The sequence below is a fragment of the Scyliorhinus canicula genome, chromosome 13 (assembly GCF_902713615.1).
Source record: "Scyliorhinus canicula chromosome 13, sScyCan1.1, whole genome shotgun sequence".
NCBI lineage: Eukaryota > Metazoa > Chordata > Chondrichthyes > Carcharhiniformes > Scyliorhinidae > Scyliorhinus > Scyliorhinus canicula.
In genome coordinates this window covers 67,541,649-67,569,122 of record NC_052158.1, presented here as the reverse complement: position 1 = coordinate 67,569,122, position 27,474 = coordinate 67,541,649, and the positions used below count along the sequence as shown (strand labels likewise).

General features: G+C 45.6%; 1 protein-coding gene across 1 annotated transcript in view; it reads left to right on the top strand.

Moving 5' to 3' along the window:
• Positions 1-5,228: 5,228 nt before the first annotated feature.
• The window catches only part of zgc:103559, a 78,128-nt gene continuing 55,882 nt past the window's right edge, over positions 5,229-27,474 (top strand). The window contains exons 1-2 of the mRNA XM_038816685.1: positions 5,229-5,411; positions 24,415-24,572. Coding sequence (XP_038672613.1) covers positions 5,262-5,411; positions 24,415-24,572 — 308 coding nt within the window. The 5' untranslated portion in view covers positions 5,229-5,261. The remainder of the gene's footprint in view (positions 5,412-24,414; positions 24,573-27,474) is intronic.

Below are 27,474 nucleotides of genomic sequence, written 5' to 3'. Positions count from 1 at the left end.
GTCCGAGAGACGACAAACTCTCCGATATCAGAGTTTCTGTCGTCGTCTGCATCAAATGCCTTCCCACTCATCCTCGGTGTTCTCGATGATCTGGGAATCAACTACAGGAATTGTTTCAAAGACCTGGAACGAGTCACCACGTAGCTCTGGAGCCAGTTTCTCTAATATTGGGATGATTTTTTTCTGTTTCTAGCTTGGTCAGTGGCTGGCCCTCCGTGATATCAGCAGCTTTGTTTGCAGTTTCTATTTTTGAGTGTGCCATCTCAGAGTTCCCGATCTTCTCATTGCCCAGCGTGGTCTGGGCGTCCCTCATGACCACCTCGTCTTGAGGCTTCTTGAGCCTTTTCATTTAGCCCATCTTTGCTCTTTTGAAAAATATCTGCAAGTGGTTCATTCTGGTCTTCATCTGTCTCACCTTCCACACGATCACTTTCTGCATCATTGTCGAAGTCTTCAAACATATATTCGTAGTAGTCATCATCAGATTGAGCATCGGCTGCAATGATTTCCCCTGTAAATAACAACATTGCACACGGAATTGTGTGTTCATGCAGTAGGCTGCCAGGTTCAAACTCAGCACTGAGTTTGGTCACCGAACTTTGGCTTAACATTCCACACTGTGGAACTTCCAGGAGGACTGAAGAAATGAAAGAACGATTCATTTGGTACAGTATTCGTGATTGTTCTGCGAGTGCTTTGACCTTTGTGCTTAACTTCAGTTTTAGATGCTTTCATTGTTACATTTTTGCCGTCCTCCAGTCGATTTGCAGCCTGTGCACCCCATGATTTCTTGTTCATCAAAGAATGATTCAAGCAGCCGTGAATGTCACACAATTTACAGTGCAGAAGGGGGCCATTCGGCCCATCGAGTCTGCACCAGCTCTTGGAAAGAGCACCCCACCCAAGGCCAACACCTCCACCCTATCCCCATAACCCAGTAACCCCACCCAACACGAAGGACAATTTTGGACACTAAGGGCAATTTAGCCTGGCCAATCCACCTAACCTGCACATCTTTGGACTGTGGGAGGAAACCGGAGCACCCGGAGGAAACCCACGCACACACGGGGAGGATGTTCAGACTCCGCACAGACAGTGACCCAAGCCGGAATCGAACCTGGGACCCTGGAGCTGTGAAGCATTTGTGCTATCCACAATGCTACCGTGCTGCCCTATCTGATATATATGAATCTATCTGATATACTTTTCGTGATCACCTCATTTGTGAAATAGTCATTGGGCTCGGACTTATACTCCAGAGTGAAGCTCCTCGGCTTCTCATACTCTGTCCATTTAACATTCACATCTTTCAGATGCTTTAATATGGGCTCGTTATGCACCTGTATCATGCCACGGAGCACATGCACGTTCTTGAAGACTGTTCACTAGAATGGCGGAATGCTCGCTGGCTGTTCTGTCTCTTTGTTTGATTCGTTGTCCTCAACCAGGATTTCTTCTGAACCCTCATCAACCGTGCACACTCGGATATCTTGTAGGGATCAGTAGTATTCAGGTGACCAGCCGCCTTCTGGGACACACAGTCGCTCAACTAAATTCAGGGATTCACATGAATCTGCTCCGATGATGGAGTCAATGACCATGTTTACAATATGAAACAGTAACATGTACCTCATGCCATCCACGGAGAGCTCAAGTTCGCCTGCACCGAAGGTCTCCATTGTTCTTGTTCCGTAGCACACTAGCAGCCCTGGCCGATCAGCGACTTTCAGTTGACTGTTTAGCTTGTGCCAAGCAGACCGACTGAGGAGGTTGGTCTCATTATCGTGTCGAAATCACATAAAAATAATATGTTATTCAGGAACACATTATTCAGAAACACATAGTTTTTATTAGTTTCTGGAGAGTTCTTTCTAGCTTCAGTCTTACTTGGAATTTTGTTTTTATCTTTTTTGTTTGGACTCTTCTGGACCTTGACTACGATGAGATCAATGAGAAACTGTTATTCGGTATTTATCTCATCAACTACATTTACTGATCTTATATGGTCCATTGTGGGACGCGCAAAACATTGTTTTGCAAAGTACCCAATATGGCCGCACCTGGAACACACTTTTCCAAAGGCCAGACATTGCCATGGGCCATGCCGAATGCCACACTTTTGGCACAAGATGGAGGTTCTTGTCAGCCACTTGAAATGGCCACCTACACAGAGACCACATTTCTTCATGACGTGCGTCAGCGCACTAATGGCGCTGGTATGTTCCCCCGAGTTGGCACCAATATTTTTCGAGCAAAGTGTGCTGATGTGCTATGCAGCTACCTCGTTCGCCTGGCAAATCTTTACTGCTTGTTCCAGCACCAAATCTTTCTCCCTCAACAACCTCTCCCGGAGCTTATCATTGGCTACACCAAAGACAATTTGGTCGCGGATGAGCGAAGATTTCAGGCTGTTGATGTTGCATGACTGGGCCTTCAGCCTCAAGTCAGTGACAAAACTATCAAATAATTCACCAGTTTTTTGGATACACATATGGAACATGTATCGCTCAAATCTCATTCTTTTAGGGGGAGCAATACCGATCAAAGTTCCTAACGACTTCATCATATTTCTTGCGATCCTCCTCATTGTAAAATGCAAATGAGTTACACAGTTCGATTACTGGTGGATCTGCAAGTATTAGAAGCAACGCGATTCGCCTTTCATCAAGCTGGGCCTGCAGGCCTAGGGCTGAAAGAGAGAGGTTACACTGTTGCATGAAGAGCCGCCAATTTTCTTCTACATTAATGGAAATCTGAAGCTGGTGGGGGCCCTTCAGTCCTTCCATCTCCCACTTCAGCTTCTTCCAGTGCATTGAGTCACCACAGGTTGCAGTTCACCAGATCAGTCTGTCTGCCGGATTTCAACTTTGTCACTGCCGCCGTTACCTTCAGATCTTCAGCAATCCTGGTACCATGTTGTGTTCGGTGTTCAATGTCTAGCAAAGAATCTACCAAACGACTTGACTTGTCCAAACCAGGATCATTATTGAATCACACGTGGTAAGATAAAGATCTGTTACAGAGCAAGTTATCATGGAGTTTTTTTTGTACTCCTCTGGAACTACCCTAGCACTACTGTCCACTTGTACGTCTTATAACTATCTGCCGATGGCCGGATGTGACCCCACATATATTGGAGTGCCTTGACACATGACGACTGTCTTGAAACCGCATGGTTTTTCTGTACCGCCACCTGCTGGTTGGCGGTTGACCACCAGCTATCTAGGATATTGCTTACAGGCATATCACCACAATATGGATTTCAGCAAAGCCTTTGAGTAGGTCCCACATGGGAGACTGATAAAGAAGGTAAAAGCACATGGGATCCAGGGTAACATAGCAAGTTGGATCCACAATTGACTTAGCGATAGGAGACAGAGGGTGGTGGTAGAAGGTTGTTTGTTTGACTGTGGTGTACCACACGGATCAGTGCTGGTTTCTTATTATTTGTGATATATATATATATAAATGATATAGAAGAAAATGTGGGAGGCTGAATAAGTTTGCAGATGACATGAAGGTTGGCTGGGTGGTTGAAGAAGCAGATCTTAGGTTACAGGAGGATATAGATGGCTTGGTCAGATCGTGCAGATCAGTGGCAGATGGAATTTAACCCTGAAAAGCGTGAGGTGTTGCACTTTGGAAGGATTATCACAACAAGTGAGGACTCAATGAATGGTAGGCACTAGGGAAGCTCAGAGGAACAGAGGGAACTTGGGGTGCATATCCACAGATCCCTCAAGGTAGCAGGACTGGTTAAGCCGGCCTATGAGACACTGTCCGTCATCATTTGTGGCATAGATTATAAGAGCAGGGAGGTTACGTTGGAGCTGTACAGGACTTTGGTTAGGGCTACAACTGGAGTACTGTGTCCAGTTCTGGTCACCGCATTATCTGAAGGATGTGATTGCACTAGAGAGGGTGCAGAGGAGTTTCAGCAGGATGTTGCCTGGGATGAAGCATTTTAGCTACGAAGAGAGCTGCATAAGCTTGAGTTGTTTTGTTTGGAGTAGAGAAGGCTGAGAGGGGACCTGATTGAGGTATAGACGATTATGAGGGGCATGGACAGGGTGGATATAAAGCAGCTCATCCCCTTAGTTGGAAGGTTAATAACAAGGGGGCCGAATCTAAAAGGGAAAGGCAGGAGGTTTAGAGGGGATGTGAGGAAAATAATTTTCACCCAGAGGATGGTGGGAATCTGGAATGTACCGCCTCGGAAGGTAGTCGATGCAGAGAAACCTCACAATCTTTAAAAAGTGCTTGGATGAGCACTTGAAATGTCATAACACTCAAGGCTGTGGGCCAAATGCTGGGAAGTGGGATTAATGTAGATTAGAGTAGCTTTTTGTGTAGGTGCAGGCTTGATGGGCTGAAGGGCCTTTTCTGTACTCTATGATCCTGCAACCAGGGGTTATGGTGGAAGAATCAATCCAGTCGAGTATTTTAAGTTCAAGCTGGTTTATTGTGAGACACTTCCACATAGCTACTAACCCACAAGAAGCTCCCACCCCAAAATGTTCCAAATATTTTGATCAACATAAATAAGAAAGTAAATTAAATCAAATAAACTGATGGGCAAATTGTAGGGGCATTCCCTTAAATAACAGAAAAGGGGCTGCAGTCTAAAGCAACCTGTGTAAGCATAGTACACGGACTCCACAAGACTGCAAAAAGGAAGGCACTTGCAAGTCCATGAACCAATGCATTCTTCGGTTGTATGGGACTGCTGTGTGAAACACCCTCCACTCCAGGGTCCCGAAACTAAGGGAGGAGGACTCTTCTGTAGAGGCACCTCCGCTGGGGTCCTCTGCTGCCAGACAGCAACAAGTCGTGCCAAAGTGTTCCAGCGGTCTGTATTTGCCGGATAATCAATGTCAATGTTTAATGAGCAATTTCCTCATCAAGGTAATTGCCATGCAAAGTGACAAAGAGTAGATTGACATCGGGGAGTACAGCGGTTCAAGAAGGCAGCTCACCACCACCTTCTGCAGGGCAACTAGGGATGGGCAATAAATGCTGGCCGAGCCAGTGAAGTCCACTCCCATAAAATAGATTTTAAAAGGTAGACAAACAGATGTCTTTTGCCCTTCAGGTTCCTGCCCCTCATGGACCTTGTTATGCCATTTTTTAAAATGTTTTGTTTATCTACTGTCAATCAATCAGGTCTCTTTTGTTAATGATTGATGTGGTGGCTTAGGCACAGAGTTGACTGGTCACATGGCATGAGGATTCAGAGCAGCCTGGAAGAATTTTGTTTCGAAATGGAAGCAGGCTGTCAGCTGTCTGTGGTGAGGAGCAGAAAAGTGGTGTTGGATTTGGGGATCTGCCCAGCTGACATCATCATAGAAGGAGACAAGATCGTGAGCATTCAAGCTGAGGGAACCACAGCACCATGGGCACCGAATCAGCAGGTAAGCCCAGCTGACATTGTACAATCTGGACGTTTCACTACGTGAAAGCGGCACACATTATCATCAGCTTGGAATTCTCCATATTCCCACGCCGTATTCTCCACACACCCACCTGGTATTTTGTACAGTCCCTCCTGGACCAGCGACGGGACTGCTGTCCAGAGGACATTGAAATAAAGGTGTCAAGGGGCATGGGAAATAAGGAGAGTATGGCATTGAGTTAGAGGATCATCCATAGAACGGCAGAGCAGGCTCCAAGGGTCCAATGGCCTACTCCTATGTTTCTATGATTTAAGGTGATTGGCAAAAGAACTAATGACGGCGTGAGGAAAATCACAGCAAGTGGTTAGGATCTGGCATGCGCCAAGAGCGTGGTGAAGGCAGATTCAATCGTGGCTCTGGGAGGGGTATTGGATAATTATCTAAAGAGGAAAAATTTGCAGGATTACAGAGAACCGGCGAGGAAGTGAGACTAGCCGAGTTGCTCTTGCAGAGGGCTGGCACAGACCTGATAGGCTGAATAGCCTCCGACTGTTCTTTAGCCATTGCATGATTCTCTGACTCTCTGGTACTAAATAGCATGGTCTATTCTGATTATCTGATTAGGCACGTACGAGCTCTGCTGGAGCACTCTCACCTCTAAGCCCTATGGTTCATGGGTCAAACCCCATTCCAGAACTTGAGTTCTCAATCGAGGCCAACTCTCAAGGTCACAACAGCTGAGACATTAAACCAGGGCCTGTTTTCGTCTTCACTTTGAATGTAAAAGTCCTGACGGTAGCATTTGAAGACCTAGAAGTTGTTCTTTTATCCCAGCCAACATTCATCCCGCTATCCCGCACCACCACAAAACAGATAAGCGGATCATTTGTGGTTTTGTAAGACCTTGTGGTGGATGTCGGATGTATTCCTGTTCCCATCACCAAGTAACTCATTAGCTGCTCACTACTGGCCTTGGAATGTACTGAGGGTCTGAAAGGCATCATATGAATGGTAAATGTTCTTTTTTTTTAATTTAGAGTACCCAATGATTTTTTCAATTAAGGGGCAATTTAGTGTAGCCAATCCACCTAGCCTGCACATCTTTTGGGTTGGGGGGGCGAAACCCACGCAAACACGGGGAGAATGTGCAAACTCCACACGGGGAGAACGTGCAAACTCCACACGGACAGTGACCCAGAGCCGGGATCGAACCTGGGACCTCGGTGCCATGAGGCAGCAGTGCTAACCACTGCACCACTGTGCTGCCCTCAAATTGTTCTTTTTAATTCTAATTCACCTACTAAGTCCAGAAGATTATATAAGGATGAAAAAAGGTAATTGGCCCCATCACTAAACATTCTCCCAATACCGGGGTTGGAAGAGAGAGGGGTGGCAGGGGATTGTTGGGAAGGAGGAGACCCTCCTTGTAAGCCTGCTGCTGGGCCCGGCCAAGTTGACCATTAATGGGTCCAGTCAGCAAGAGGTCGAGGGGGTCATCTGATATAACTATCCGCCCCCCTACTGTGGTAACATTCACGGCCGGTTGAGGGAGCATCCAAGGCATCTACTGCCACACTTTAGGCCTTCCATGACCATTGGGCATCGTGGGGGCTAGAATATATCATCATCCCCCGGGAAATTACATTTTGGTTCAGTTAGTTAAGCTTCCTTTACCGTTTTGTTTTTTTTAATAAATTTAGAATACCCAATTCATTTACTCCAATTAAGGGGCAATTTAATGTGGCCAATTGACCTTCCCTGCACATCTTTAGGTTGTGGGGGTGAAGCCCACACAGACACGGGGAGAATGTGCAAACTCCACACGGACAGTGATCCAGAGCCGGGATCGAACCTGGGACCTCGGCGCCATGAGGCAGCAGGGCTAACCCACTGCGCCACCATGCTGCCCATTACCGTTTTGTTTTAGTTGTAGTGTCCCAACAGGGTCTATCAACCCCTGACTCTTGTTTAATGTATTGATTTTTCTAATCAAAAGAGTAGAAACTCAAGCCTGTCACACCCAGAGCCTTTGTTATCAGGAAACCCTCTTTGTGGAGCTCTGGCTGGCTGCTTATAATCACTGACCAAAGTGTCTTCAGCAACACAGCCCACACCCAAAGCCTCCACCAACTAGAATTACAAATACAGCATTGTGCATGTGAATACCATCACTTCCAGGTCACACGCCATCCTGGCTTTGACCTATATCCCTGCTCCTTCATCATAATTGGGTCAAAATCCTGAAACTCCCTATCCAAAAGCATTGTGGGAATACCTACCACATGGGCTGCTGACGTTCAAGAAGTCACACCACCACATTCTCAAGGGCAATTATAGACGGGCAATAAATACCTGACAGTGATTAAAAAGAAATGAAGACAACATTCTTAAACAACACTGATACCATGTTCTGCATTCTATTGAGGTACCTGTCACTGATTCTAATTAATTTCAAGTGTTACAGATGCCAGACCAGATCCCAACAGTGGCTATAGGTACTGGACCAGAATCGCAAAGTTTTTTTATTGGTAAGACAGCTCACTCCAAGTGATTGCATCAGAAATAGGGCTTGGTTATTTTAACAAACAAAAAACTTTATTATAACAAAAAAAAACATTTAAACTTTTAAACTTCACCCCAAGGAAGAACAGCTTACTTGTGTCTGTTAACGCTACCACACAATTACCTATTAAGCAGCACGTAAAATGAACATACAGCTTTCAACTCCACTTACATAGGCAGGCAAAAAATGATACTTGCATTGCAGAACATGGGCTGGATTCTCCGCAGCCCGACGGCGAAATCGTGGCCGACGCCGGGGAGGAGAATCCAGTTTGATGCCGTAATTGGGCCCGGCGCCGGTTCGGCAATTCTCCGGGCACCGAGAATCGGCGTCACAATGGATTACGCCGCGCCGCTGGGGGGCCATTGCCTGAGACCCGCTCAGCAAACCTCCGCTCTCGTCGGGCCAAGTTCCCGATAGCGTGGAACTAACCATCTATTGCCGGTCGGGATGCTCGCGTGGCGGCTACGGACTCAGTCCATGGCCACTCCGGTCGGGGGGGGGGGGAATAGATTGGAGACCAGGGGGGGGCCTTATAGGCAGCTGCCGATTGAATGTGTGGGGTTTGAGGCTCGGCGCGCGGCCAATCAGGGAGTCTCCTTCTTTGGTGTGGCTCCGCGGTCCGAGTCTGCCATGGAGCACGGCGCAGCCGCTAAAGGCCGCCGCCATACGCATGAGTGGCCTCTGACCCGGAAGTGCGGATCCCCTTATCTGCAGCAAAACCTGCGCGATTCACTCCAGGTCCCTGGTAGCCCCCTGCAGGGCAATGAACTCTTTGAACTTATTTGCAGGAATTTCTGGAGTAGAACCCCGCAGTTCTTCCACCAGAGTGGGGACATAGTCTCAAATTGGGAGAATCCAGCCCCATATACCTGCTGTTAGTGAATCTCCTTCTGACCCTTTCCAAAAGCCTATCTTCATGGCAGTTTCTTCATGACCTTTCTCAATCAGTCTCCAAATCCTTCTGCCCCTACATGTTTGAACAGGATTCTCTTATCTCTCTAAGATCTGACCAGCCCCTCTAAAATGGTTCTGTCTAGGCATGTCCTGACTTGAACTCATCATCGCTATATGGACTTTTGAGTGCCCACTCCCTTGAAATTAAAAAGAACATTTTGCATTTGTAGGATGCCTTTTGTAACCCTCAGTACATTCCAAGGCCATTACTGAGCAGTTAACGATGATCGGAACAGCAATATAGCCAACATCCATATCAGAGTCTTATAAAACCGCAAATGACCCACTTATCTGTTTTTTGGTAGTGCAGGGTAGCGGGATGAATGTTTGCTGGGACACTAGAACAACTTCTAGGTCTTCAAATGCTGCCATCGGAACTTTTGTATGAAAGAGTAGGGCCACGCTATGAACATGCATCTAACCTTCAATTTATGGACAAAAGGAGCCATCAGACCCCTTATTGGGTTAATGGCTGGTCAGACCAGGGTATCCTGGAGGACAATGGATCGTGAATGAATCACCCTGCTGAACGGGGTACCCTGTTTATTCCCATTTACAAGTTTAAGGCTGAATGGAACAATGAAACTCAGGCCAGGTGTGGGTGTATACCTCTGACTCAGTGCTAGCAGTGTACCCACAAGCTGGAAAAGTAAAGAGTTAAACGGCTGGACATGCTGCAGAAATGGCTGATGATTTTGAATTGGTTCATAAAGCAAAGTGTGGTGTTCAACATCAATTTCAATCTGCGAAGGACAGAGAGGTTGAATAATCTTGGTTTGTTCTCACTGGAACAAAGGAGGTTGAGGGGCGACCTGGTAGAGGTCTACAAAAGTATGAGGGGTATAGACAGAGTGGATAGTCAGAGACTTTTTCCCAGGGTAGAGGGGTCAATTACTAGGGGCATAGGTTTAAGGTGTGAGGGGCAAGGTTTAGAGGAGATGGACGAGGCAAGTCTTTTACACAGAGGGTACTGGGTGCCTGGAACTCGCTGCCGGAGGAGGTGGTGGAAGCAGGGATGATAGTGACGTTTAAGGGGCATCTTGACAAATACATGAATAGGATGGGAATAGAGGGATACGGACCCAGGAAGTGCAGAAGATTTTAGTTTAGACGGGCAGCATGGTGGGCGCAGGCTTGGAGGGCCTGTAATTTTCTTTGTCAACCCCAAATTGCCCACTATACCTTTGATCCAATTTCCTAATATCTCTTCATGATCTCACCTCACTCCTAAATAAAAAACTGAACGATCAATATACATAGATGGCTTCAATTTCAGAATCCTTTCCAACTTTAAACATTTCTTAAGGTTACATACACTGTACATTCTATATGATATATTATAGGTGGGATTCTCTGCCCCGCCGTGCCACATTTCTGCCCCGACTGGCCAACGGGATTCTCTGTTACGGCAGCCGGTCAATGGGGTTTCCCATTGTGGGGCAGCCCCACGCCGTCGGAAAACCCCCAGGCACCAGCATAAGGGACAGCACGGTAGCACAAGTGGATAGCACTGTGGCTTCACAGTGCCAGGGTCCCAGGTTCGTTTCCCCAATGGGTCACTGTCTGTGCGGAGTCTGCACGTTCTCCCCGTGTCTGCATGGGTTTCCTCCGGGTGCTCCGGTTTCCTCCCACATTCCAAAGACGTGCAGGTTAGGTGAATTGTCACGGCGCTGAGGTACCAGGTTCGATACCGGCCCTGGGTCACTGTCCGTGTGGAGTTTGCACATTCTCCCTGTGTTTGCGTGGGTTTCGCCCCCACAACCCAAAAATGTGCAAGCTAGGTGGATTGGCCACGCTAAATTGCCCCTTAATTGGAAAAAATGAATTGGGTACTCTAAATTTTTAAAAGAAAGAAAAGAAAAAAGAAAAAAGGTTAGGTGGATTGGCCATGATAAATTGCCCTTAGTGATCAAAAAGGTTAGGAGGGGTTATTGGGTTACGGGGATAGGATGGAAGTGAGGGCTTAAGTGGGTCAGTGCAAACTCGATGGGCCAATTGGCTCCTTCTGCACTGTATATTCTATGTTCTACAACGGAGAATCATGCCGGCGGAGAATCCCGGCCCATGTCACATTTTTGAACAAGCAAAGATCAAATGAATATAGTCCATTGTAGTCTTCACCCATGTCACAGTCATGATAATAATCAACAATCGCATTTGTTTCAGACAAACTTTATCCTAGTTCTGTCCCAGTAGTCCTGGTATCATCAAACATAAAGGTGGCCTCTGTGATAGTTTCCATACTGCTACACAACAGAACTTCATCAATAATTCAATTACATGAAGTTGCCAGGCTATACCAGTAGAATTTTCCAGTTGATAGTAAGATAGATTGTCAATCGATGGTGCTTCATTCATCATCAGTCCTTCACATTCATCAACTATTTGTATTTTGCTTCCTTAGCTGTCTGCCGAGGATAGGCAGAAATATTGGTAATAGCTGGTGCATTTGGACAGTGTCAAATATCAGTCATAGCATGTTGATGGTTTTTGAATATTCTGGCTACATTTGAACCAGCTCTTCAGCCTCCAGATTCTGTATTCCATCACGGATGATGCTCTCTGTGAAATGGTGATGCAGCTTCAGTCCTTTATCTGTCCCTCCTGACCAGATCTGAGTGTTATCACTTCCTGTGTCACCATTATGATAGCCATGATGTGGAGATGCCGGCGTTGGACTGGGGTGAGCACAGTAAGAAGTCTTACAACACCAGGTTAAAGTCCAACAGGTTTGTTTCAAACACGAGCTTTCGGAGCACGGCTCCTTCACCTGAAGAAGGAGCCGTGCTCCGAAAGCTCGTGTTTGAAACAAACCTGTTGGACTTTAACCTGGTGTTGTAAGACTTCTTACCATTATGATAGGAAGTTGATACTCTTGGAGCTGCACAGTACTTGCAGTATCTTTCATTGCAACCTGCTGTCTTGTGAGCAGCTCTATCCATTGTTAAAGTTCATGCTCCTCTTCAATTGCATGCAGATGATCGCTGATATGCTGGAGTTCCTGTGCAATCTGTTGTTGGATCTAAGCTTTCTTCTGAATCTGCCTTTCCAGACTAGCTTTCTTTTCCGTGTACCCATCACTGATGCCTCCTGCTGGATGAAACTCCCATGCCAGCTGCTTCCTAGGCTTCAATGCTTCGTTACCTCTGTCAAGGAGTTCTGTTTTGCATTTACAAAAATCAGCCATCTCCGTTTGTCCCTGTGTTGTCTTTAGTGGATTGAGCTTGCATGGGTGTTGGGTGTTGTTTAATGGGAAAGCATTTCCGATTGATACATTATGCGTAATTACTTTTGTATGTCCCAAGTTTTTCCCTACACACAGCTCTATGTGATTGTAATAACTCTTTCAGATCATTTTGATTTTCCTCTGGAAGATACTTCAATAATTCTTCCCATTTAATGAATGCTTCCTCATGGTCCAATTTAATTTGAGGAATGCCAAATTCAGAATTGTCTGGATTTATGTCTTCTACCAGAGTTACAATGATTAATACTTCTTCCTTAGGGGCTGGTTTAGCACAGGGCTAAATAGCTGGCTTTTAAAGCAGACCAAGGCAGGCCAGCAGCACGGTTCAATTCCCATACCAGCCTCCCCGAACAGGCGCCGGAATGTGGCGACTAGGGGCTTTTCACAGTAACTTCATTTGAAGCCTACTTGTGACAATAAGCGATTTTCATTTCATTTCATTTCTTTTCTTCTTTATCAAAATACCTTTTGAGCACATTAACATGATACACTCTGTGATTCTTTCTTCTGTCCGGCATTCTTAAAAATAATTCACCTCACTCAGTTTCCTTTCAATCTGATAAAGCCCATTAAATCTTGCCTTAAATGGTTCCCCCACCATTGGTAACAAACTAGTAGTTTCTCCACCCCCCTAACAAAATTATGAATTTTTGATTTCTTATCCGCCTCTTTCTTCATCACATGTTGTGATGAATTTTAAATGCGTTCTAGACAACTCACCAGCCCTGTTTAATCTCTCCACAAAGTTTGTCAACGACATAGTCTCCGAATGCTGTCTCACCAATTTCTCTGATCAATTTAAGTGGTCCTCTCACCTCATGACCAAAATTCAATTCAAATGGACTGAATTTAGTTGATTCATTAGGTGCTCCCTAATCCCTAAGTATAAATGGAATTCCTTAATCGCAATCTTCTGGATAATCCTGACCATAGGCCCTCAATATGATCTTTAGAGTTTTGTTGCCATCTTTCTAATGCTTTTTGTGATTCCTGATGATATGCCGTTGAGTTAAATTGCTTTACACTTAAACTATCCATCAGTTCCGTGAATAATTTCAACATAAAATTGAATCCCTGATCTGATTGAATTTCTTTTGGTATTCCATACCGAGTAAAACATTTGGTTAGCTCCTCTACAGCTCTCTATGTAATGTTTCTGAATGGAAATCTAGTAGACAAATCCATCATGGTCACAGATACTGATTCCCACATTTGGTTTTACGCAAGGGTCTCACGCAATCAATTAGGACTCTATAAAATGTTCCTCAAATGCTGGAATGGGTATTAAAGATGCTGGTTTGACAAAACCCCCTTTCTATGACCCTCCGGTAATACCACTTGATGAACTTCTGCCCATTTCTCATCTTCTTAAATATGTAAAGGTCTCCATTTTCTCATTAATACATTATTTCTAATGTAATAATACTCTGATATACATTCAAATTCCATTTCCATATATTCTTTGTGATACAACTTCCTTATCTCTGAATTTTTCTGTTGTATTTCAACCAGCTTGCTTGGACTAAAGACATCTGCTTCATCCACCACCCACTTTTGGCCTTGGCTAACCACCTGATCAAACATGTTTTCTGATAATTGAATGTCAGCCTCCTTTTTGCACTCCTCAAGTTCTCTCCCTCCTGCCTCAGCCTGTGGCCCCGGCTGGCAGGGCGCCAAAGGCCTTTCCCGCCGGCAGGCGGCGCGCCAACCACTCCGGCGCGGGCCTAGCCCCTAAAGGTGAGGGCTTGGCCCCTAAAGGTGCGGAGGAATCCGTACCTTTTGGGGCAGCCCGAAGGCGGAGTGGTTCACGCCACTTCATCCCGACGGGACCCCCCGCCCCGCCCGGTAGGGGAGAATCCCGCCCCCGGTGACCACACAATCAGAAAACACTCCCGGATATACTTCTTACAACACCTCCATTATTTGACTTTCCACTGGCTTTTCAACCACTCCCACCTGTGATCTAGCTATATTATTACCTAGGATAAATTCTAACCCTAAAAATGATATTTTATCTATTTTGCCTACTACCACTTCACCACTTTTCACCGGACTCTCTAACCTAACCTTACATAGTGACACACTAAGGCTCTCACCATTGATGTCACTAATTACCACCTCTTCTGGCAATACTCCTTCCAAACTACATATCTCCTTATCGCTCACCATTAAAGATTGACTTGCTCCTCTGTCTCTTAAGATCTTAATGTCCTTACCTACTCCACCTTGTACACATGAATAAACTTTACCCTCACAAATAAATTCCTTAAAAGGTTCTGGTATCTGTTTCTGAATAGGTTGTTCACTCAGTCCCCCCTTTCGGCTGGAGCAGTAGCTTTTCCTGCCACTTTAATAAACCCCACTAGCTTATCCTGTTTTACCCAGTCTGTCTTCCCAGTACGTTTCATAAGCCACCAACACTGTGACTTCACGTGTCCAACTTTATTACAATGAAAACACAAGTTTTCTGACCTCTCTACCACTATCATTGATTTCCTTTTTACTCTGAGGCACACTCTCCTTAACATCACTGAAGACACCTCCTCTGCATGGACCCCCTGTGAATTTCTAATTTCCCCAGTTTCTGTCCTTCACAGATCGAAATTGATGTTGAACACCACACTTTGCTTTATGGACCAATTCAATATCGTTAGCCATTTCTGTGGCCTGTCCAGCCATTTAACTCTTTGCTCTCCCACATGAGTTCCCACTACTGCGGGAAGTAAATCTTTAAGTTCTTTCAAAATAATTCTTTCCTGACTAAGCTTTTGACTAGGACGTATTTTATCGAATCAGAATTTACAGTGCAGAAGGAGGCCACTCGGCCCATAGAGTCTGCACCGGCCCCTGGAAAGAGCACCCTACTTAAGCCCATACCTCCATCCTATCCCTGTAACCTCACCTAATCTTGTTGGATACTAAGGGCAATTTATTATGGCCATCCACCGAATCTGCACATCTTTGGACTGTGGGAAGAAACCGGAGCACCCGGAGGAAACCCACGCAGACACGGGGAGAACATGCAAACTCCGCACAGACAGGGACACAGCAGGGAATCGAACCTGGGACCCTGGAGCAGTGATGCAACTGTGCTACCCACTGTGCTACCATGCTGTATGTCCTTCAGACCTTCCTCAGCTACTGCCTTTAACTTCAATCTTTTAAGTCGTTGTTCTCCTTGCAGTGCCAGTTTCTAAAGTTCAAACTCACTCTCTTTTTCTTTTGCTTCTGCCATTACCAGTCTCTCTCTCTCTCTCTCTCTCTCTTCCTTTGCTAATCTTTCCCTTTCCACCTGAATCTTATTCCTTTCCATTTCCCTCCTCAGTTTCATCTCCATTCCTTTCAGTTTTTGCTGCATTTCCAATTCTTTCATTTGCAGATGGATTCGAGCTAATTCTGATGGGTCAGGCTGTGTCACTGGCAGGTTTCAATATTGAGCTACAGCTTCTATTATTACTGCCTTCTTTGCACCTTGAGGCAAGGCTAACTGCAGTTTTTCCACCAAGCTCAAAAGATTTGTTTCAAACTCCCCTTGTAAATCACCCCAAATAATTTGTTCCACACCCAGGGAATCATTTGCACTGAAAGGGCCATTTCCAGTCACACCCTGTTCAAATTTCAAACCCAAAAAGAATGCAATTGTTCCCCACACACTCACTGTCTTTAAATTCAATAACTCCAAGCCAAACAAGGAACTATATGTAAGAATCCCAGTAATGAGTATCCAATTTTGTTATGGACAGCAGACCAGATCCTAACAGTGGCTAAGATACTGGACCAGAACCGCAACTTTTTTTTATTTTTAAGGCTGTGCGGAAAGACCGATTCGCTCCAGGAATGAATGCATGAAAAATAGGGACTGCCAATTTTTACTAAAAAAAAACACTATTATAACAAAAAAAAACAATAATTAAACTTTTATACTTCAAACCTAACAAGAACAGCTTATGTGTATCGTTTGACCCTAACAAACAATTTCCCATTAAACAGCACTTAAAATGAACATACAACTCTCAACTCCACTTACACAGGTAGGCAAAAATGATACTTGCATTGCAGAAAGTATTCCGCCTGTTGATGATTCTCTTTCATAACCTTTCCAAAAGCCTGTGTCTGTGGCAGTTTCTTCATAACCTCTCTTAATCGGTCTCCAAATCCTTCTGCCCACGCCAGTTCGAATCTTTTATCTCTCTAAGCTCCGCCCAGCCTCTCAAAGATGGTTCTGTCCAGGTGTACCCATACTTGAACTCATCATCACTGTCTGGACTTTTGATTGCCCATTCCCATTTATATAATAGGACCATTCTATGAATATGCAACTATCCTCCAATTTACAGACAAAACAAGACATCAGTAATGGGCTAATGGCTGGTCAGACCAGTGTCCTGGAAGACAATGGATCTTGAGGACTCACCCCTGCTGAACAGGGGTATCCTGTTTATTCCCATTAATGAGTTTAAATCTGATTGGGACAATGTAACTCAGTCCAGGTGTGGCGCATACCTCCAACTCAGTGCTAGCAGTTTTACCCTTAGGCTGTTAACTCCTAAATTGCCCACTACATCTTTGATCCAATTTTCTAACATCTCCTCATCATCACACAAGTGACAGTTCATCGTGTAGAGGAACTGTCTCTGTTAAAAGCCTTTGATAATGTTTATTTTGTTTGAAGAGCCAAGATCATCTCTGTCAGGGTGACTTCACTTTATGTGATAATTCATCTGCATATGACTTAGACCCTCACATTACATGTCTCGCAAACCTTACCGTTTTTGTCCCATGAGGGCAGTGCACCATTCACAGAATCAGAGAATTGTCATGGCGCAGGAGGCCATTCAGCCCATCGTGTTTGCACCAGCTCTCCAAATGAGCATCATGTCTTCGTGCCATTCCCTGCCTTTTCTCCATAACCCCGCACAAAATAATCATCTTATGCCCTCGTGAATGACTCGATTGAACCTGCCTCCACCACACTTTCAGCAGTGCATTCCAGACCCCAACCACTCACTGTGTGATAACTAACTTTTTTATTTCATCACATTTGCTTCTTTTGAAAATCATTTTAAATCTGTGCCCTCACGTTTTTGATCCTTTTGCAAGGGGGAATAGTTTCTCCCTATCTACCCTGTCCAACCACCCCGTGATTTTGAATACCTCTATCCAATCTCCTCTTAGCCTTCTTCTCTCCAAGGAGACCATCCCGACCTCTCCATTCTAACCTCATAACTCAATTTTCTCAATCCTAGAGCCATTCCTGTAAGCCTCTTGAAATGAAATGAAATGAAAATCGCTTATTGTCACGAGTAGGCTTCAATGAAGTTACTGCCACATTCCGGCGCCTCTCCGGGGAGGCTGGTACGGGAATCGAACCGTGCTGCTGGCCTGCTTGGTCTGCTTTAAAAGCCAGCGATTTAGCCCAGTGAGCTAAACCAGCCCCTTCTCCAATGCATTCATATCTTTCTTATAGTGTGGTGTCCAGAACTGTACACAATACTCCTGCTGGAGTCTAACTATTGTCTTGTACAAGTTCATGACTCTATTAGTAAAGCCCTGGATACTATCTGCACCATTAACTGCTCCCTTTACCTGTACTGCCATTCAATGATCTATGCCCATATAAACTCAAGTCACGTTGCTCCTGTAGCCCCTTCAGAATTGTACCACTTATTTTATATTGTCTGCCAATGTTCTTCCTACCAAAATATATCACCACCTCAAACTTCTCTGCATTGAACGTCATCTGCCACCCATCTGCCCACTCCACTAACTTGTCTATGTCCTTTTGAAATTCCACACTCTCCTCCTCACATTTTACAATACTTCTTAGTTTCTTACCATCCGCAAACTTTGAAATTGTTCTCTGCACATCGAGATCTAGATCATTAATATATATCAGGAAAAACAAAGGTCCCAATATCGACCCCTGGGGAACACCACTATAAACCGTCCACCAGCCTAAAAAAAAAATCCATTGACCATTACTCCCGGTTTTCTATTATTCAGCTACTTTTCTATCCAGGATACAATTGTCGTTTTTTATTCCCTGAGCCCTAACTTTTCTCACAGGTCTGTTGAGTAGCACTGTATCAAATGCCTTTTCAAAGTCCATGTACGTCACCTTAACAGCATTACCTCATTGACCCTTTCTGTTACCTCCTCAAAAAACCCAGTAAGTTAATTAAACACTATTACTCCTTTTGAAAATTCATGTTGTCGCTTCACGATTAAAGCACATTTTTCCATGTGAATGCAAATTCTATCCCAAATAATTGTTTCCAGTAATTTGCCCACCACTGAAGTTGAACTGACTGGTCTGTAATTTAATGTAATAATGCGTTTCCTTCCAACCTTTTTTGACCAAAGGCATAATGTCTGCAATTCTCCAGCCCTGAGTCTAGAGGAGACTGACTCTCCTCTAGACTCAGAAATTGTATTGCCAGTACCCCTGCAATTTCCTCACTTCCTTCAGTGCGGTAAACACCACATTGCATGTATTACGGTACTGCCACTGTATTACAGGTACCACAGTAAACCCCAGCCTGCTGGCTCCTCCCAGCAGGTGGCGTATAAAAGTGTATGCTCTCCTGCACCGCTCCCATTCTGGTTCCAGCTGCAGGAGGCACAACATCTTGTGCAATAAAGCCTCGATTGTTTCACCATTCTCGTCTCGTCGTAATTGACGGTACATCATTCAGTGTCCTTGGAAGCAAGTCATTCGGTCCCGGTGCCTTGTCAACTATACGTACAACAGTGTATCCAATGTTTCCTCCTAATCAGTTTTGAATTCTTTTAGTGATACAGATTTTCCTCCACTGTCACCATGGCCTGAATAGCATCTACCCCCTTGGTAAAGAGAGATGAAATGTATTAATTTAATATCGCAGCCATGCACCCTGTCATGTGTACATCCCCTTTTAGGTCCCCAATTGACTCTACCCCTTTTACCAACCTTTTACTATTTATATGCCTTTAGAAGACTTTGGGATTCCCCTTTATGTTGGCTGCCAGTCTTTTCTCATAATCCCTCTTTGCTTCTCCAGTGTGCTTTATCACTTCCCCTCTGAAGCTGCTGTAATTCCTTTTGCTTCTCAATAGTATTTTCTACCAGACGCCTGTCAGAAGCACACTTTGTCTTCTTTATCTTAATTTCTATCTCCATTTTCATCCAGGAAGTTACAGATTTTGTTTGCCCTTCCTTGAGCCAGGTATCTGTTATCACCAGATCATATTTCCAAAGCTTAATCTGCACCAATTTTATTTACATTCACATATATGCACAGTAACCCTGACTTAGACTTCATTACTTTCTCCCTTATTCCGACTCCACCCATTAACTTACTGTTCTTTATTGCAGTGTCTCTTCCAGTTAATACTCTTTAATATTCTCTGTTGGTTCAGCACCCTTGCTGAGTTAGTTTAAAGCCCTCCCAACAGCATTAGCAAAATGCCCTCGCAATGAACTCAGTCCCAGCTTTCTTCAACTTTTACAGATGCACTATAGAGAGCATCCTATCGGGCTGCATCACAGACTGGTATGGCAACTGCTCGGCCCAGGACCGCAACGAACTTCAGAGAGTCGTGAATACCGCCCTTTCCATCACACGATCCTGCCTCCCATCCATGGACTCAATCTACACCTCCCGCTGCCGGGGGAAAGCGGGCAGCATAATCAAGGATCCCTCCCACCTGGCGTACTCACTTCTTCCATCGGGCAGGAGATACAGAAGTCTGAGAACACGCACGAACAGGCTCAAAAACAGCTTCTTCCCCACTGTCACCAGACTCCTAACTGACCCTCTTATTGACTGACCTCATTAACACTACACCCTGGATGCTTCAACCGATGCCAATGCTTATGTAGCATTGTATATCTTGTGTTGCCCTATTATGTATTCTCATGTATTTTCTTGAATTTTGTTTAATTCCCTTTTCTTCCATGTACTGAATGATCTGTTGAGCTGCTTGCAGAAAAATACTTTTCACTGTACCTCGGTACACGTGACAATAAACAAATCCAATCCAATCCAATCCAATCAGGGGTAACCTGTGCCCCATCTTCCCAGAGTTAGACTCAATACCCCACCTAAAGCCCTCCTTCCTGCACCATCTTTCCAGCCATGCATTCATCCGTCTTATTCTCCTATTTCCGTGCTCACTACATGTGGCATAGCAGTAAGCTGGAGGTTACTACATTTGACATCCTACTGGTTACATTTCTACCGATCTCCCTAAATTGTGTTTGCAGGACCACAGCTCCTTCCACCTTAGTCATTGTTCCATTGGCTGTCCCCCCTCCCCCAGGAGGCTGTCCTGACATCCTTGAACCTGGAACCGGGGGTGGGGGTGGGGGGGGGTCACCATAACCTCCTGGAGTCACATCTATGATCACAGGAACGCCTGTCTGTTCCCCTAACTCATGAATCCCTATCACTATTGCTCTTCTTTTCTTCTCCCTCCAATCCTGAACAGGTATTTCCTTCTGAAATATTTCTTTCTGCTGAGTATTGTAATGAACGATATTTACACCATTTTATTTAACATGTAATGGTCTACATCAATCTTCTGACTATTTCCAGTCTTTCACAAAGAGCAATCTGGGATGTGCAACAGCACTATATTCACAAATAAAGGCTAAATAATTAGCCACTTGAAATCTGACATTTTATTTTATAAATGTTTTTTTATTGGGTTTTTGAACAAGGTATAATTACCGTTATGTACACAGGATAAGAAACATATATATATATACACATATTTAGAAGAGAAGGGTACACCCCAACATACCAAAGAGAAGAAAATAGTACATAGTAAAAAAAAAACACAATTAAAAAATGAATAAAAGCAAAAAGTACTGGATAAACGCAGCAAGTCTGGCAGCATCTGTTCTGTAGAAGGGTCACATTGGCTGCTGTCAGACCTGCAGAGCTTATGCAGCGTTTTCTGTTTTGAAACACTTCATCCTAACCTTAACAAACGTACACAGAATTTAGCTTTGCAAATGCCAGTTGCATCGTACTCAAGAGCTGATGTTAGTCAGAGACAAACGGGGAAGTATTATGGCTCCCAGTGACACCAATTGCAGCTGTTGATGTAATGATGTACTTTGTAAGGATTCAAAATATGGAAAGAGAAGTTATTTAATATTTAAAAGCAGCATGGCAGTATCTTGTGAGGGATCTCAATGAATTTATTTATGTCAACATGGGATCCGTGCAGCCTGCAAATTGCTGTTGGTGCATGTGATGAACGGTATTAATAACTGCCGTAAACGGTACCTGACCTTAATACCTTGCCCCTTTAAGAGGCTTGGAACCCTGGGGGACTCCGCCTCTGCCTACGCCCCCAGGAAACAGTATATAGGATAAGGCTCCATGTGGCAAGCATACCTCTCGAATGCTGTCCTGTTCTCTGTAGATTAAAGCCTTTTGATTACCGACCTAACTCTCGTGTCGTAATTGAGAGTGTCTCAGTGCATTTACTGGGGTTGATGGGACATTGCCTGTCTGCTATTTTAACAATTTCTAGCTTGTTCATTTTAAAACTGAATGGTCTCTTAAATGCATTGAGGACAGTGTTAAGAACAAACTGAGCCATTGTCTACTAACATCAGCAGCAAGAGCTTCAAATTCACTGAATAGTTTAGACAGTTTTCTTGCTTAGGAATATAAGACTAGGTTAATTCTCAAACACTCCCACGACAGGTACAACACAGAGTTAGAAACAGTAAATGTCCCTCTACACTGGCCCCATCAAACACTCCCAGGGCAGGTACAGCACAAGTTAGAAACTGAGTAAATGTCCCTCTGCACTTGTCCCCATTAAACACTCCCAGGAAAGGTACAGAGGTTAGATACAGAGTAAATGTCCCTCTACCCTGGCCCCATCAAACACTTTCAGGGCAGGCACAACAAAGGTTAGATATAGAGTAAATGTCCCTCCACACTGTCTCCATCAAACACTCCCAGGGCTGGTACAGCAAAGGTTAGATACAGAGTAAATATCCCTCCACAGTCTCCATCAAAAACTCCCAGGCCTGATACAGCAAAGGTTAGATGCAGAGTAAATATCCCTCGAAACCTGGGTTTTACAAAGTGCAAGTACTTTTGTTACCGCAAGTGTGGGAGATTCAGATTCATGGACACACAGTCCTATCCCTTGAACAATCTAGTGAGAGTGCGTGGGAGACAGAACTGTGACAGAAGAGATGAGGAAAGTATCAAAGCAAAGGATAGTCGCTGAGCTCACCTACTTAACCTTGGGCAATGAATGTATTATGCTGGCTGTGCACCACCCCGCTAACTGCCCTTGGCCCCACTTCTGACATGTTGCAACTGCTCAGTATTGGGAGTCAGTTGCTGCCACCAGAATCCATTCACTTGGTGATTTATTTCGGCCCACACCAAAGTACTGGCCCCTCAGAAGTGGAACACTTAGTGGCTGAGATACCCTCAATTACGACACAGGAGAGAAGATTGGTAATTCAAAGGTTTTAATAATCTGAGAACTGAACAGCAGCCGAGAAGTGTGCTCATCACATGCTGCCGAGTGAGCCTCATCTTATATACCGTTTCCTGTGGGCGGAGCCAGAGGCGGAGTCCCCCAGGGTTCCAAGCCCGGTCTTAAAGGGTCTTAAGGTACCGTTACAGCAGCTACTGATACCATTCATCACAATGGCAAATACCCTAAATCTGTCCCTCCGCCTTGCAGAATGGTAGCGGCGGCAGGTGCATGGTACCTTGAAGGTTGCCCTCTAAATCTAACTCTACTTTTGGAATGGTGGCAGGAAGGATAATGTTTTGAGCACTGAAATATTATTCTGATATTCTGCGTTTTTAAACAGTATTCATCCGTAAATATTTCATAACCTTTAATGAGCTTTCCGATATCTGAGAGTGCATTCTTTCAACCTTCACAAAAGAAATGCTCCTTTGGCTTCTCACATTTGCTGGGCATGTGGAAATATACAGATCTCAGGTTTTGCTTGATTAAGGTTGGAGATCATGGGGAGAATTTGCAGGAGTGTCAGAAAAAAAAGGGATAGCAAATTTAGCCCACTGACCCATGTGCCTAATTGTCTGATCTGACTAACTAGCCACTACCTGGACTGTGATCTCATCAAATCTACAACACTGGCCCAATTCTATGCCTTGGTCACAAACCGTGCCACTTCCTACCCCTGTGATCGTGTGGGTTTACTGTCAAATTTCCAATTCATCATCACATCACAGGCTGCAGATACATGTTCCTCTTTTATTGTTTTAAATTTAGAGTACCCAATTATTTTTTTTCCAATTAAGGAGCAATTTAGCATGGCCAATCCACCTACCCTGCACATCTTTGGGTTGTGGGGGTGAAACCCATGCCGACATGGGGAGAATTTGAAAACTCCACATGGACAGTGACCCCGGTCCGGGATTCGAACCCGGGTCCCCAGTGCCGCAGTCCCAGTGCTAACTACTGCGCCACATGGTGCCCCTGTAGATATATGTTTAGGGGCTGCCCACTTCACATACAATCCCAAACAGCACTGTGGGTGAACGTGCATCTCAGGGACTGTAATAATTCAAGAAGGCAGTTCACCCCCGCCCTCCCAAGGGCAACTAGAGATGGGCAATAAATGCTGGGATTTATGGGATGTAGCCAGTGATGTCTAGAATATAGAATATACAGTGCAGAAGGAGGCCATTCAGCCCATCGAGTCTGCACCGCCCAATTTAAGCCCTCACTTCCACCCTATCCCCGTAACCCAATAACCCCTTCTAATCTTTTTGGACACTAAGGGCAGTTTAGCATGGCCAATCTACCTAACCTGCACATCTTTGGACTGTGGGAGGAAACCAGAGCACCTGGAGGAAACCCACGCACAGACGGGGAGGATGTGCAGACTCCGCACAGACAGTGACCCAGTGGGGAATCGAACCTGGGATCCTGGCGCTGTGAAGCCACAGTGCTAGCCACTTGTGCTACAATGCTGCCCAAAAATGTCTACATCCAATAAATGAATTTTTTAAACATGCTTAAATATTGTCATCCCATAGTCCCTGTTCTGGATTCAAGCTCGAGGCACATAGAAGTAAGGAGAACGTGCTCAATGTTGCCTTCCCACATTAATGTGGTCTGGAGATTTCCAAGAGTACAAGACAGACAGATGCAGCACTGTTAAAAAATGTAGAGGTGACCCAGTGGCTATAGTAACTGATTATGTTGTGCCAGGGTGCTGTTTGCCTTCTTTAATGCCAGTTAATCATTGATAGGGGCAGATTCTGGATGTTGGAGACTTGGTGGTGATGCCTGGCGTTGTGGACAGTCACGTCCATGTCAATGAACCGGGACGCACTGACTGGGAAGGCTATTGGACAGCAACGAGAGCAGCAGCAGCAGGTGGAATAACAACTATTGTCGACATGCCACTGTAAGGAACCAGGGCACAAACGTGTCACATAATGGTCAGACTGATGCCTGAACCTGATAGTGTGAATGTGTCAGACTGGTCCCTGAACCCTGATAGTGTGAGTGTGTCAGACTGGTCCCTGAACCCCGATAGTGTGAGTGTGTCAGACTGAGGCATGAACCCCAATAGCGTGAGTGTGTCAGACTGGTGCCTGAACCCCAATAGTGTGTGTGTCAGACTGGTGTCTGAACCCCAGTAGTGTGAGTGTGTCAGACTGGTGCCTGAACCCTGATAGTGTGAGTGTGTCAGACTGGTGCCTGAACACCGATAATGTGAGTGTGTCAGACTGGGGCATGAACCCAAATAGTGTGAGTGTGTCAGACTGGTACCTGAACCCCGATAGTGTGAGTGTGTCAAACTGGTGCCGGAACCCCGATAATGCGAGTGTGTCAAACTGGAGCTTGAACCCCGATAATGTGAGTGTGTTAAACGGGTGTCTAAATCACGATAGTTTGAGTGTGTCAAACTGGTGTCTGAACCCCGATCGTGTGAGTGTGTGAAACTGGTCCCTGAAACGTGTAAGTGTGAGTGTCAGGCTGGTACCTGAACCCCGATAATGTGAGTGTGTCAAACTGGTGCCTGAACCCCGATAGTGTGAGTGTGTCAGACTGGTCCCTGAACCCCGATAGTGTGAGTGTGTCAGACTGAGGCATGAACCCCAATAGCGTGAGTATGTCAGACTGGTGCCTGAACCCCAATAGTGTGTGTGTCAGACTGGTGTCTGAACCCCAGTAGTATGAGTGTGTCAGACTGGTGCCTGAACCCTGATAGTGTGAGTGTGTCAGACTGGTGCCTGAACACCGATAATTTGAGTGTGTCAGACTGGGGCATGAACCCAAATAGTGTGAGTGTGTCAGACTGGTACCTGAACCCCGATAGTGTGAGTGTGTCAAACTGGTGCCGGAACCCCGATAATGTGAGTGTGTCAAACTGGAGCTTGAACCCCGATAATGTGAGTGTGTTAAACGGGTGTCTAAATCACGATAGTTTGAGTGTGTCAAACTGGTGTCTGAACCCCGATCGTGTGAGTGTGTGAGACTGGTCCCTGAAACGTGTAAGTGTGAGTGTCAGGCTGGTACCTGAACCCCGATAATGTGAGTGTGTCAAACTGGTGCCTGAACCCCGATAATGTGAGTGTGTCAAACTGGTGCCTGAACCCTGAGAGTGCGAGTGTGTCAGACTGGTACCTGAAATGTGATAGTGTGAGTGTGTCAAACTGGTAAATGAACCCCTATAGTGTGAGTGTGTCAGACTGGTACCTGAACACTGATAGTGTGAGTGTGCCAGACTGGTACCTGAACACTGACAGTGTGAGTGTGTCAGACTGGTGCCTGAACCCCGATAGTGTGAGTGTGTCAAACTGGTGCCGGAACCCCGATAATGTGAGTGTGTCAAACTGGAGCTTGAACCCCGGTCTTGTGAGTGTGTCAGACTGGTCCCTGAACCCCGATAGTGTGAGTGTCAGACTGGTACCTGAACCCCTATAGGTGTGGGTGTGTCAGACTAGTGCCTGAACCCTGATAATGTGAGTGTGTCAAACTGGTGCCTGAAACCTGAGAGTGCGAGTGTGTCAGACTGGTCCTGAAATGTGATAGTGTGAGTGTGTCAAACTGATAAATGAACCCCTGTAGTGTGAGTGTGTCAGACTTGTACCTGAACACTGATAGTGTGAGTGTGTCAGGCTGGTACCTGAACACTGATAGTGTGAGTGTGTCAGACCGGTGACTGAACACTGATAGTGTGAGTGTGTCAAACTGGTGTCTGAACCCTGATAGTGTGAGTTGGTCAGACTGGTGCCTGAACCCTGATAGTGTGAGTGTGTCAGACTGGTGCCTGAGCCCCGATAGTGTGAGTGTGTCAGACTGGTGTCTGAACCCTGATAGTGTGAGTTGGTCAGACTTGGGCATGAACCCCGATAGTGGGAGTGGGTCAGACTGGTGCCTGAACCCTGATAGTGTGAGTGTGTCAGACTGGTGCCTGAGCCCCGATAGTGTGAGTGTGTCAGACTGGTGTCTGAACCCCGATAGTGTGAGTGTGTCAGACTGGTGCCTGAACCCCGATAGTGTGACTGTGTCAGACTGGTGCCTGAACCCCGATAGTGTGAGTGTGTCAGACTGGTGTCTGAACCCCGATAGTGTGAGTGTGTCAGACTGGTGTCTGAACCCCAGTAGTGTGAGTGTGTCAGACTGCGGCATGAACCCCAATAGCGTGAGTGTGTCAGACTGGTGCCTGAACCCCAATAGTGTGTGTGTCAGACTGGTGTCTGAACCCCAGTAGTGTGAGTTGGTCAGACTAGGGCATGAACCCCGATAGTGGGAGTGGGTCAGACTGGTGCCTGAACCCTGATAGTGTGAGTGTGTCAGACTGGTGCCTGAACTCCGATAGTGTGAGTGTGTCAAACTGGTGTCTGAACCCCAGTAGTGTGAGTGTGTCAGACTTGTACCTGAACCCTGATAGTGTGAGTTGGTCAGACTTGGGCATGAACCCCGATAGTGGGAGTGGGTCAGACTGGTGCCTGAACCCTGATAGTGTGAGTGTGTCAGACTGCTACCTAACCCCGATAGTGTGACTGTGTCAGACTGGTGTCTGAACCCCGATAGTGTGAGTGTGTCAGACTGGTGCCTGAACCCCGATAGTGTGACTGTGTCAGACTGGTGCCTGAACCCCGATAGTGTGAGTGTGTCAGACTGGTGTCTGAACCCCGATAGTGTGAGTGTGTCAGACTGCGGCATGAACCCCAATAGCGTGAGTGTGTCAGACTGGTGCCTGAACCCCAATAGTGTGTGTGTCAGACTGGTGTCTGAACCCCAGTAGTGTGAGTTGGTCAGACTAGGGCATGAACCCCGATAGTGGGAGTGGGTCA